Raw genomic sequence first — 12,658 nt, forward strand, 5'->3', positions numbered from 1 at the left:
GTATTTTACACACCCCCCACCCCTGCCAGCAGTGGATACTAGTGTGCTCCTCAGAGACTTGGACAGCCTGCAGCCACCAAACAACATTGGAGAAGCACAAACAGCGATGCTGTTGCAAGATCCTGCAAATCCTTGGTGGCCAGAAAGGTGATCCGAGTTGATCATATGCCGGACACAAAACTTCTAAAGTAACTGCTCTAAATCAGGGGCGAGATTCTCCGACCCCCCCGCCGGGTCGGAGAATCGCCGGGGACTGGCGTGAATCCCGCCCCCGCCGGTTGCTGAATTCTCCAACACCGGATATTCGGCAGGGGCGGGAATCGTGCCGCGCCGGTTGGCGCCCCCCCCCCCCCCCCCGCGCGCGCGATTCTCCGGCCCGGCTGGGCCGAAGTCCCGCTGCTAAAATGCCTGTCCCGCTGGCGTAGATTAAACCACCTACCTTACCGGCGGGACAAGGCGGCGCGGGCGGGCTCTGGGGTCCTGGGGGGTGCGCGGGGCGATCTGGCCCCGGGGGGGTGACCCCACGGTGGCCTGGCCTGCGATCGGGGCCCACCGATCCGCGGGCGGGCCTGTGCATGGGGGCACTCTTTTCCTTCCGCCTTCGCCACGGTCTCCACCATGGCAGAGGCGGAAGAGACTCCCTCCACTGCGCATGCCGTCAGCGGCCGCTAACGCTCCCGCGCCGCCCGGAGATGTCATCTCCGCGCCAGCTGGCGGGGCACCAAAGGCCTTTCCCGCCAGCTGGCGGGGCGGAAATTAGTCCGGAGCGGGCCTAGCCCCTTAAGGTTGGGGCTCGGCCCCCCAAGATGCGGAGCATTCCGCACCTTTGGGGCGCCGCGATGCCCGACTGATTTGCGCCGTTTTGGGCGCCAGTCGGCGGACATCGCACCGATACCGGAGGATTTCGCCCCAGAACTTGGTCGGAGCAGGAGATTCCAAGGAAGACAGTGGAAGTGCTTTCGGGTCATCCTGAAAAGCATCTCTTAAGAGGTCAAACATGCCCACCGACTCATGGGACTCCCTGGCCTGTGACTGACCAGAATGAAGAAGGTTTACTCGGGAAGGTATCAAACACATTGCAAGACTTGTTTGGGAACATGCAGAGGTGAAGTTGAGGTGTCAGAGAGAGCGCACAAACCTCCAAACAACTAATTCACCCAACTCTTAAAGCACCACCGGCAGTCCGCCCCCCCCCCCCCCCCCCCGCCCCATGTAGCAGAGCCTACACATGGCGCATTGGACTTATCAGTCATGTCAGAACAGGCATGGAAACAACTCATCCTCGATCCTGCAGGACTGCCTAAGAACAAGAGAGGCTCTACTGAGTAAAAATAAATCAAATTTGCTTATAGTGAATTAAGAAAAACGTGCATGCCTTTAAATTAAAATTGTGCTTGAAATAAAGGTCCGCAATTTCAAAATGGCATTTACTTATAAGTTCATTCTGCAGTACTTTGTGAAGTTTCTTTTAAAGGAACATTGAGCAGGGAGAGTAGTGGGTTCATGCATAAGCAGTGTAATTACCTTATTGAGACCCAATGAGGTGTTTCGATGCAAACACCTTCACAGTATCTGAGCATGTGGAAAACAAAGCTTTTCAAAGAGGCTTTCCACGAAGATTCAGCTTTATAAATAGCAACTATGTGTGGGTGTCTCTTGTCACAAATCTTGTCACTGCTGCTTAACACCTGAATGAAGCATCCCAGGGTTTTGATACCTTACGCAGGGATCAATTGTTTATCCCTGAAAATTCCCAATTTGGAATAATATCAGTACTGCTTGTAAAATTCATTTTAGCAGCAATCTCACTGTGCATTATACTGGCAGCCTGCCCAAAAACAGCAGGCAGCTATTGCTATGGCGACAAGAGGCCTTTGGCAGGCCTGCTCTCTATTCTGTTCTTACTGCGTGCGCGCTTCGCTATGTGTTTGCAGTTGCAGCCCGGCCTGAAACACTGAGGTCCTTTTGAGTAAATTTGCATTGAAATTACAAATGAAATTGCAATAAATCAGTTTGATTTTAAATAATTTTTCTTCAAAAATTATTTCCCGGGCTGTTCCCATCACTGGCAAGAGCAGCATTTATTGCCAATCCCTCGTTGTCCTGGAATGATGGTGCTCTTGAACTGAGTGGCCTGCTAACCCACTTTGTTGAGAAGCTAAGAGCATATGAGGGTTGGAACTGGAGCAGGAGTAGAACACCTGGCCTGTCGAACCTGCTCCACCATTCAATACAATCGTGGGCGAACTTCGGCTCCACATTCCCTGCCCACTTTCCATGTCCCTTGATTCCCTGAGAGACCAAAGACCTGTCTGCCTGGGCTTTAAATATATTCAATGAGAGAGCATCCATGACCTTGTGGTGTGGAGAATTCCAAAGATTCACAGCCCTTTGAATGAAGAAATTTTCCTCATTTTAGTTCTGAGACAGCACGTTGCTCCATGGTTTATATTCCCCAGCAAACAACCTCACAGTGACTACCCCGTCAACCCCCTTCAGAATCTTGTATGCTTCAATGAGACCACTGTCATGATATTCAGGTAAAAATCATAGTACATACATACATACTGATGGACAGATCAACGGACCAATCAACACACACAACACGACAGCTAATCACAGGCAAAAGCATACACAGTACAAAACAGGGAACACAACACTTCCTGGGCACTCGAGCAGGAGACGGCTCAGGGCACAGAGCTCATTACAAGCCACTCAGACATCCACCATGTGCTGAGTGCCACTACACGATAGAATTAGGAATAGGTCCACAGAATCAAGGGTCATGATTGAACCTCAGTAAACAGTTTACCAGTGTAAATAGATGTTTGAAATAAAACTGCGTTGTACCATTCGCAACCGTGTTGGTTCGTCTGTGTAGCAGAGTATCCAACACTTCAACCACCTCTCATTCTACAGACTCAATTTACTTTGCTTGACAACCTAAGGGAAACCTCTCATTCCTTTGCTACACTGCCTTTAATGCAAATATATCCTTCTTTAATTGTGGAGAACAAAACATCACAAAGTATTCCAGGTGTAGTCTCACCAAAGCTCTGTGCAATTGCAGCAAAACTTTGGATAAAAGCAAATTACTGCGGATGCTGGAATCTGAAACGAAAGAGAAAATGCTGGAAAGTCTCAGCAGGTCTGGCAGCATCTGTAGGGAGAGAAAAGAGCTAACATTCCCACTTTTGACCTCTTAATGGAGGGAAGATTATTGATGAAGCAGCTGAAAATGGTTGGCTCTATTTTTCTATCAAGTGCAGTAATCACCAAGCCAGTCTTCCGCAGTCTCTGAGACCTCTGCTGAATTCTGTCAGAGGGCAGTCTTCAGTGATGTGTGTCATTGATTGGGGTGCAATGCAGCTACAGTCCTGGTTCCCTGCAAGGCCCCATGTGTGCCAATTTGCTGGACGTAGGCCTTGACCAGTGCGGAAATGTTTGAGAAATGCCAGTGTTGGCGTGGTAGATTGAAACCGGGTGTGCGAGCTGTGAGATCTGTGACGAAGAAGTGATTTTTACTGGTCGGCTGTTGTTTCCATTCCCGCTGCCATACTATCTCTGCCGTTAGTTGCAATCTCCCTCCTTTTGTCAGGGGGCAGGATGTTGCTCAGGACTTGGAGCCAGGGGAGTTGAGTTGATTGGAGGGTGCCCGAGATAATACACATTGCTGTGTTGAGCTGGGTTTTTACCAGACTGATATGGGATGAGCTGTACCATACTGGTGCACAGTACTCCGCTATTAAATCTATTATTAAATTATTTAGATTATTTGTCCTGTAACACAAGCACTATCCTTCTCTTTGTTAATGTTTGAACAAATGCCAAAGCTATGGGGCGGGATTCTCCGTCCCGCCACACCCGTTTGCTGGAGCGGCGCACCCCCACCGGCAGCGGGATTCTCCGTCCCGCCGCACCCGTTTTCTGGAGCGGCGCACCCCCACCAGCAGCGGGATTCTCCGTCCCGGCAGCCGGCCAATGGGGTTTCCCATTGTGGGCCCCCCGACGTGTCGGGAAATCCGTGGGCGTGAGCGCACTGCCGGCGAAACGGAGGACTACGAAGCGCTTCATGACCGACCTCTCGAAGCACTTCATTACGTCTGAAGTTAGGTCCACCGGATGGTAGTCATTGAGGCATGTTGCCTGGTTTATCTTTGGCACCGTGATGGTCTTCTTGAAGCAGGTGGGGACCTTGGCGCGGAGTAGGGACAGGTTAAAGATGTCTGCGAACACATCTGTCGGCTGGCCCATGCAGGAGGTGGAGGTTCCATAAATATCCCCATCCATGATGGAGGAGCCCAGCACATATGTGCAAAAGACAAGGCTGACAAGGTATTCGCAACAATCTTCAGCCAGAAGTGCTGAGTGGGTGATCCATCTCGGTCTCCTCCGGAGGTCCCCAGTATCACAGATGTCAGTCTTCCGCTGATACGATTCACACCACGTGATATCAAGAAATGGCTGAAGGCGCTGGATACTGCAAAGGCTATGGGTCCTGACAATATCCTGGCAATAGTTCTGAAGACTTGTGCTCCAGAACCTGCCACAACCCTAGCCAAGCTGTTCCATTACAACTACAACACTGGCATCTACCCAGCAAGTAGAAAGTTGTCCGAGTGTGTCCTGTACACAAGAAACAGGACAAATCCAACCCAGCCAATTACCGCCCAATCAATCTACTCTCCATCATCAGCAACGTGATGGAAGGAGTCATCAACAGTGCTATCAAGCGGCACTTACTCAGCAATAACCAGCTCAAGGATACTCAGTTTTGGTTCCGCCAGGGTCACTCAGCTCCTGACCAAATTACAGACTTGGTTCAAACATGGACAAAAGAGCTGAATGCCTAGGTGAGGTGAGAGTGACTGCCCTTGACAACAAGCATTTGACCGAGTATGGCATTAAGGAGTTCTAGCTAAACTGGAGTCAATGGGCATCAGGGGGAAAACTCTCCGTTGGTTGGAGCCATACCTGGCACAAAGGAAGATGGTTGTGGTGGTTGGAGGTCAATCATCTCCACTCCAGGACATCACTGCAGGAGTTCCCCAGGGTAGTGCCCAAGGCCCAACCATCTTCAGCTGCTTCATCAATGACCTCCCTTCCATCATAAGGTCAGAAGTGGGGATGTTTGTGGATGACTGCAGAACATTCAGCACTCACAAGTCTGGAATACCCCTGCTGGTTTTCTGCCCCTCCCTTCGATAATGGGTCCCCTTGTCCTATGGGGACACATAAAGGACCTGGTGATATGCATGGAGGCACGTGTGTACAAGGCACCTGGCCAAAGATGACAATACCGGTTTTGGGGTTTGGTCGAGTGTGGGATGTAAGGGAGATGCAGGCAGGTGGGTTTTGTTAGGCTTCTAGAGGAGTGAGCGGTGATGTGAGGAGTGAGGGACAGGTGATGCCAGGGGCATAGAGGAGGTGACTCACCTGAGCTGCCCTAAGGAGGTTGTTCATCTTTTTGCGACACTGAGTTCCAGTCCTCCTGGTCAGGCTGGCAGCACTCACCGCCTCTGCCACCTCCTCCCAGGCCCAGTTGACAATGGAGGGCTCAAATCTCCTGGTGACCCAGGGAAGAGGGTGTCCCTCCTCTCCTCCACCGCGTCCAATATTTGATTGAGCTCTGACTCTGTGAATCATGGCGCTAGCCTTCTCTCAGCCATCTTCCTGGCTGGAATGAGAGTGTGTGGGGAGTGGAGTGCTTATAATCAGCTCCAGCTTGTCAGGCTCTCCAGCGTCAATTCCAGCCCCAGCGGATCAGACGGCAGCGGAATAGGGAAATGCTCTAGATTCTCGTGGGTAGAATGTTGGTCCATTTGCATGTCCTGATCCGCTCCCTGAAGAGCACCCCCAACGGATACACGAAGTGCATGCAATTCAGTCCTGGCAGCAACACTTTGGGCGGGATTCTCCGTCCTGCGGGTGCGGTGCACCCCCGCTGGCAGCGGGATTCTTCGTCCCGGCAGCTGGCGAATAGGGTTTCCTATTTTGGGCACCCCCACGCATTCGGGAAATCTGCGGGCGTGAGTGCTCTGCCGGCGAATCGGAGGATCCTCCCGACGGAGAATCCAGGCCCTCCTCTCCCAAACAGAGAATTCCAGCCTAAGTTTGAATGATTTAGTTGCTTTATTTTCCGCAAGGCGAGTGAACTTACTGAACGTCGGCTGCAATCTAAACTGATTTATTCCACCCAGTTTCACTTTATTCCAGTATGCAGGGAAAATAATGAACTCACAACGTTAATCTTTCCTGATGGACTATCCAGCTTGTTTCTTTCAAAATTATCTTATAACCAATGGTTACACAGAATGTAAGACACTAAATATATTTTGACTTCCAGCTCAGTACAACATTCTCTCTCTATTGCCTTTTCTTCATTAACTGGAAGGTGCCTTAAGATCTCCATTAAGTGCGCTATTAAAATGCAAGTTATTCCTTTTTCTTCCATGAGCCTATTTACAGTGCGAGTTTTTAGTCAAAATGACTACCCATTGCGCAGCAAAATAATCTACAGGCAATGAGCTCCGTTGAGTTCAAATGAATAAAAGGTGGCTCAGCAGAAATTAGAGCAACTACTGGAGTATTTAACTACCCTTCGTTGCCTCCACCTCACTGTTCCGACATTCCACGTCAATTATAATAATCCAAAACTCCAATACCTTCAGTCCTTTGAATTTAACTAGTAATTACATTTTTTTAAATAAATTTAGAGTACCCAATTGTTTTTTTTCTCCCAATTAAAGGGCAATTTAGCATGGCCAATCCACCTACCCTGCACATCTTTGGGTTGTGGGAGTGAGACCCACGCAAACACGAGGAGAATGTGCAAACTCCACACGGACAGTGACCCAGGGCCGGGATCGAACCCGGGTCCTCGGCGCTGTGAGGCAGCAGTGCTAACCACTGCGTCTACGTGCCACCTTTAGTAATTGCATTTTTAACATATCTTATGTAAAGGCCTCCTCACAATCAGAATTCCTCAACCATGCCAATTAGGTTGTTGCTGTGCATTTGCTTGACCTTAATTTACCTAATAGTTAAAAATGTAAAACAACATCATGGTGCTCTGTATTTTTGCAAAAATGTGAGGAATTGCAAAGATGTGAAAGCTAACTGGTCTTCAAAGAAAGATTTTCTGTTTTTTGTATGCAATAGAATACCTGCAGTGTAGAAGGAGGCCATTCAGTCCATTGAGTTTGCACTGACCCTCGAGAAGAACACCCTACCCAGTCCTACTCTCCTGCCCCATCCCTGTGACCCTACCCAACCTTTAGACACTAAGGGGCAATCTAGCATGGCCAGTCCACGTAACCTGCACATCTTTGGACTGTGGGAGGAAATTGCAGCACCCGGAGGAAACCTACGCAGACACGGAGAGAAAGTACAAACTCCACGCAGACAGTGACCCAAGGCCGGAATCGAACCCGGGTCCCTGGCGCTGTTAAGCAGCAAGCTTGGGAGGCGCCATGCCATGCATTTGTTGTCCATCCCTGATTTCTTTGAAAAGATTATGTTTTGCCTTCTTGAACCGCTACTGTCCTTGTGACGCTAATGATGCTCACTTTAAGTAGGACATTTGAGGATCGTGACCCACAATAATAAAGGAATGGCAAAACATGTGCAAGATGATATGTAACTGGGAGATAATAAAGTGCTCATGACATTGCTGTTCTTATTATTCGCAGTGTTGAATGTTGGAAGGCGAGAAGGTATTGTTGAAGTAGTCTTGATGAGTCCCTGCAGTGTATGTATTATTTAGATCAAACATGCAGCATCACAGTGTGCCAGTGGCATGGAGGGAGTTATTATCTGGTTCAGTAACAAGGGTGACCATTTGTCCCAGGTAATATTGAACTTCTTAAGTATTGTTGCAGCTGTACACATCCAGGCAAATGGTGAGTATTCCTTCACACTCCACCGGAACCTTGTGTAATGATATATATACAATTAACTAAAGGGTTACTTATAACATCTAGCTGTAACACTACCACTAGAGGGCATCACTAGATCCCACTATAAGTATCAGCTCCCAGAGGATCTTGGTCTCTTTCAACCCAGGAGTGACTAGACAGCAGTAGTGTTTGATAGATAGATCACAGGATAGTTTGCACATGTAGTTTTGAATCAGTTAATACATTAATATTTAATTACTTGATTACTAGGGATAGTTCTGTAGATTGTCAAACTCAAATATAATTGATCATTACTTAATAAATGAGTTTTCTTTAAGTTGAAGACTTGTGGTTTCTTCAGGATCACACCATCAGACCTTCTGGAAATACAACAACTAGTAACGATACATATTACTGAACCCAGTAATATACCACCTTGCAGCTGAAAGGGCCAGGATGCGAGCAACTCAATGCAGAATATTCACGTTCTACCCTGCTGTTATAAATGTGGTTATTCCAGTGAAACTTCCTGTCAATAGCTCTCTGTTTGCTATACTGGGTACATTACTGACATGTACCGAAGTATTGTGGCCAAAGAAGATATTCTGAAGGCCATGCAGATCTTTAAAATTCAACAATAGGGGTAACGCAAAATATAGAAGTTGGTAAGAAAGCCAGAAAAAAAACATAATGCATTGCAGCTGGTCATCATGTGCCATCATTAGATGTCACCAAGCAAATATTCAGCAATTCTGGTACTTACATTCAAAACTGCTAAAGACTATATAGTATCGCAAACGTTAGCTTCAGGCTCAGTGAGTCAACAAATACAATGACCTGCTGCTCAATTGTCTACAGAAACACATTCCTGATCCTTAATCAGATAACTGCATATGGCCACTGAAGATAAAATTCCTCTTGTTCCCCTCTTATTGTAACGCCCTCTAATGTTTCATTTATTGTTTGTTTTAAAGGTAACACAGTACAATCCTGCTGATGATCATTACCAGACTGTTGCCCCAAATGCTTTTAACACTATCTATGTCACCCCAAGGAACTGCGGGCATCCATATTCAGGTATAGCATTTAAAGCACACAATATCACAATTCCTTTAAGTTACAAGACCATCAGTAAATTAGTTCATTTTTTATAGTTCTAGTTCTTTGACCATCTAGATCTTTGCTGAATTTCAATAACTATCAATATCTTTCATAGTAAGGTGTTCATCCAGCTAATTTTTAAATAAATAATAAATAATCTTTATTAATAAGTAGGCTTACATTAACACTGCAATGAAGTTACTGTGAAAATCCCTGAGTCGCCAAACTCTGGCACCTGTTCGGGTACACCGAGGGAGAATTCAGAACGTCCAATTCACCTAACAAACATGTCTTTCGGGACTTATGGGAGGGAACTGGAGCACCCGGAGGAAACCCACGCAGACATGGGGAGAACGTGTAGACTATACATAGACGGGGCAGCACGGTGGCACAGTGGTTAACACTGCTGCCTCATGGAGCTGAGGACCCAGGTTCGATCCCGGCCCCGGGTCACTGTCTGTGTGGAGTTTGCGCATTGTCCCTGTGTCTGCATGGGTTTCACCCCCACAACCCAAAGATGTGTAGGTTAGGTGGATTAGCCACACTAAATTGCCTCTTAATTGGGAGAAAAAAATAATTGGTACTCTAAATTTATTTTTAAAAAAGACTCCACACAGACAGTGACCCAAGCCGGGAATCGAACCCAAGTCCCTGGCGCTGTGAAGCCACAGTGCTAACCACTGAAACAGGTACACATAACTTTGTGGTATTATCTACCATGATGCTAATTGGTGCTATATTCCAGTTAGTACATGGAAGCCATATTTCAATTGACAGCTTAGCAATATGCCATTGAGCGTGACAACCTCATGCAAGTGCCCTTGCAGCAAATGGCACAACTTTCAATCTACCTCTCCATTCACCCAGGCCCAGAGAAGACAAGTTTCCCATAGACATTTCCAGTTTGGTGTGCCAGGGCTGCAGAAATGGTTAATGGCATAGTGAAGGGTACAGTCAGGTTGTACAGGCTGATACCTTGGTATACCTCTTCATGCATGCCACTGAAACCAATTGAAGTACTTCTAAAGAAGCAACCAATGTTATGGTCAGTCAGTTATTCATATATCTTAGTGGTGCCAAAGCTTCCTTTGAGACAAGAAGCCTTCACCTGGCCTAACCATCTGTTAACAGTAAGGTAAATTCACCCCCATCGACAGATGCAGGTGTGCTGTTACCTGGAAGTGGACACAAAGTATTTGGCATTCAGTCTGGGCTACCTGGTACCTTTCTTTAAGTTCTTCTCTTTTAAACATGTTGGATGAAAGAATTCCCATTGGGAAAGCCATTGGCGTCAGTAATGTGTGCTGGGGGAAAATTACATTGAGCACAAATTCAGAGTACGTAAGTGCCAGCAGGAAAAAACATAATAAAATGGTTCAGACGTTCCTCAATACGTAAAAACCTTTGGTTTTCATCACTTTACATCACTTCCTACCATTTCAATTGGGCTTGGTTTACGTTGGACATCCAGCAGAGCTGAACAGCAGGAACGGACAGGCAGAAGAGGTGCGCCCAAAGCAACATTCAAATGAGATGTCCACTGGTTTGAGACAAGCCCTTCCAAAGCTGCTTTTTCAGCCATTATAAAATGATTGTGTGCAAAGTGGGTGCAGCCTTCCAGCCTGCCTCCTCCTACCCAAATGTCACCTGAAAAGTGGATGTTTACTATGGGAAATCCAGCTTTTCAGCTCACAAAATTATAGGATGGTTGATTAGGGACACATGAATGTGATAACTTTGTATTAATAATGCGTTTTCCTTCATTCTCAGGGCCGAGGATGACCCATGTATGGGTCCATGAGAATCCATGTTGCAACACAGGAGGACAAATTGCACTGGGAATGCTTGCTGGTGCTGTCACAGGCACTGTGCTGAGGTCACTGATGTGGTCACCATGTTGGCTCTAAAATACCATTGCTGTTAAAGCAATAATTTCCCCATTGCTATATATACTTAAGAGCCTTTAGTTATATAATGGTTTTGCTGTGCAAGCTTCTACTTTCTACTTTAAAAAATGACATTGACTACGGGCACGGTTAGACCTAAAATAATTAGCCTGGACTTTGGTTTGAATTAAGCTTAGGATAAATAGACAAAAATTTAATGTTCAGAACAAATATTATTTTTGGAATGATATTATAAGATATTGCACATATACGTGATGTATTAGGAGAACATTGTTAACATTAGATTGCAAGTTGAAGTATATTATTTACATAAAATTAGGTTCAAATTCTTCTGCAAGTTTTTGTTGAAAATGAATGATCATCAAACGTTGCATCACTTTTTGTTGCATTGTTTGGTGAAGCTACATGAAATACTTTACCAATTCATTGACCTACCTCCCTGCTCGCCCACCGCCCCTGCTTCCCCGCTAATGCACCCCCGTTCCTTAACTTTTGGAGGCTGAGAGGGGGAGCAGGAGAGGGGAAGGGCAGAGGGGGAACGGGAGAGGGGAAGGGGAGAGGAGAGAGAGGGAACGGGAGAGGGGAAGGAGAGAGGGGAATGGGAGAGGGGGAACGGGAGAGGGAGAGGAGAGAGGGGGAATGGGTGAGGGGAGAGGGGGAACGGGAGAGGGGAAGGGGAGAGAGGGAGAGGAGAGAGGGGAAGGGGAGAGGGGAGAGGGGGAACGGTAGAGGGGAAGGGGAGAGGGGAAGGGGAGAGGGGAAGGGGAGGGGGAGAGGGGAAGGGGAGGGGGAGAGGGGAAGGGGAGTGGGGAGATGGGGAAGGCGAAGGGGAGAGGGGAACGGGAGAGGGGAAGGGGAGAGGGGAAGGGGGGAAGGGGAGGGGAAGGGGAGAGGGGAGTTGGGGAAGGGGAGAGGGGAGAGGGGAAGGGGAGAGGGTAAGCGGAGAGGGTAAGCGGAGAGGGGAAGGGGATAGGGGAAGGGGAGAGGGGAAGGGGAGCGGGAGGGCGAGAGGGGAAGGGGAGTGGGAGAGGGAGAGGGAAAGGGGAGAGGGGAGAGGGGGAACGGGAGAGGGGAAGGAGAGAGGGGAGAGGGGAAACAGGAGAGGGGAAGGGGAGAGGGGAGAGGGGAAGGGGAGGGGGATAGGGGAAGGGGAGTGGGGAGATGGGGAAGGGGAGAGGGGAACGGGAGAGGGGAAGGGGAGAGGGGAAGGGGAGAGGGGAAGGGGAGAGGGGAAGGGGAGGGGAAGGGGAGAGGGGAGATGGGGAATGGGAACGGGAGAGGGGAAGGGGAGAGGGTAGCGGAGAGGGTAAGCGGAGAGGGGAAGGGGAGAGGGGAAGGGGAGAGGGGAAGGGGAGAGAGGAAGGGGAGCGGGAGGGGGAGAGGGGAAGGGGAGCGGAGAGGGGAAGGGGAGAGGGGAAGGGGAGTGGTGCATATGGGGAAGGGAGAGGGGAAGGGGGGGAAGGGGAGAGGGGAAGGGGAGAGGGAGGGAGAGGGAAGGGAGGGAGGGGAGAGGGAGATGGGGAAGGGGAAGGGGAGAGGGGAAGGGGAGAGGGTGAGGGGAAGGGGAGAGGGGAAGGGGAGAGGGGAAGGGGAGGGGAAGGGGAGAGGGGAGATGGGGAAGTGGAAGGGGAGAGGGGAAGGGGAGAGGGTAAGCGGAGAGGGTAAGCGGAGAGGGGAAGGGGAGAGGGAAGGGGAGAGGGGACGGGGAGAGCGGAAGGGGAGCGGGAGGGGGAGAGGGGAAGGGAGCGGGAG

General features: G+C 48.8%; 1 protein-coding gene across 1 annotated transcript in view; it reads left to right on the forward strand.

The window, feature by feature from the left end:
• Positions 1-11,409, forward strand: part of plekhb1 (pleckstrin homology domain containing B1) — a 110,789-nt gene extending 99,380 nt beyond the window's left edge. Inside the window, exons 5-6 of the mRNA XM_072475966.1 lie at positions 8,873-8,975; positions 10,770-11,409. Of these exons, the coding sequence (XP_072332067.1) occupies positions 8,873-8,975; positions 10,770-10,906 (240 nt within the window). The 3' untranslated portion in view covers positions 10,907-11,409. The remainder of the gene's footprint in view (positions 1-8,872; positions 8,976-10,769) is intronic.
• Positions 11,410-12,658: the final 1,249 nt, after the last annotated feature.

Source organism: Scyliorhinus torazame, chromosome 15 (genome assembly GCF_047496885.1).
Source record: "Scyliorhinus torazame isolate Kashiwa2021f chromosome 15, sScyTor2.1, whole genome shotgun sequence".
NCBI lineage: Eukaryota > Metazoa > Chordata > Chondrichthyes > Carcharhiniformes > Scyliorhinidae > Scyliorhinus > Scyliorhinus torazame.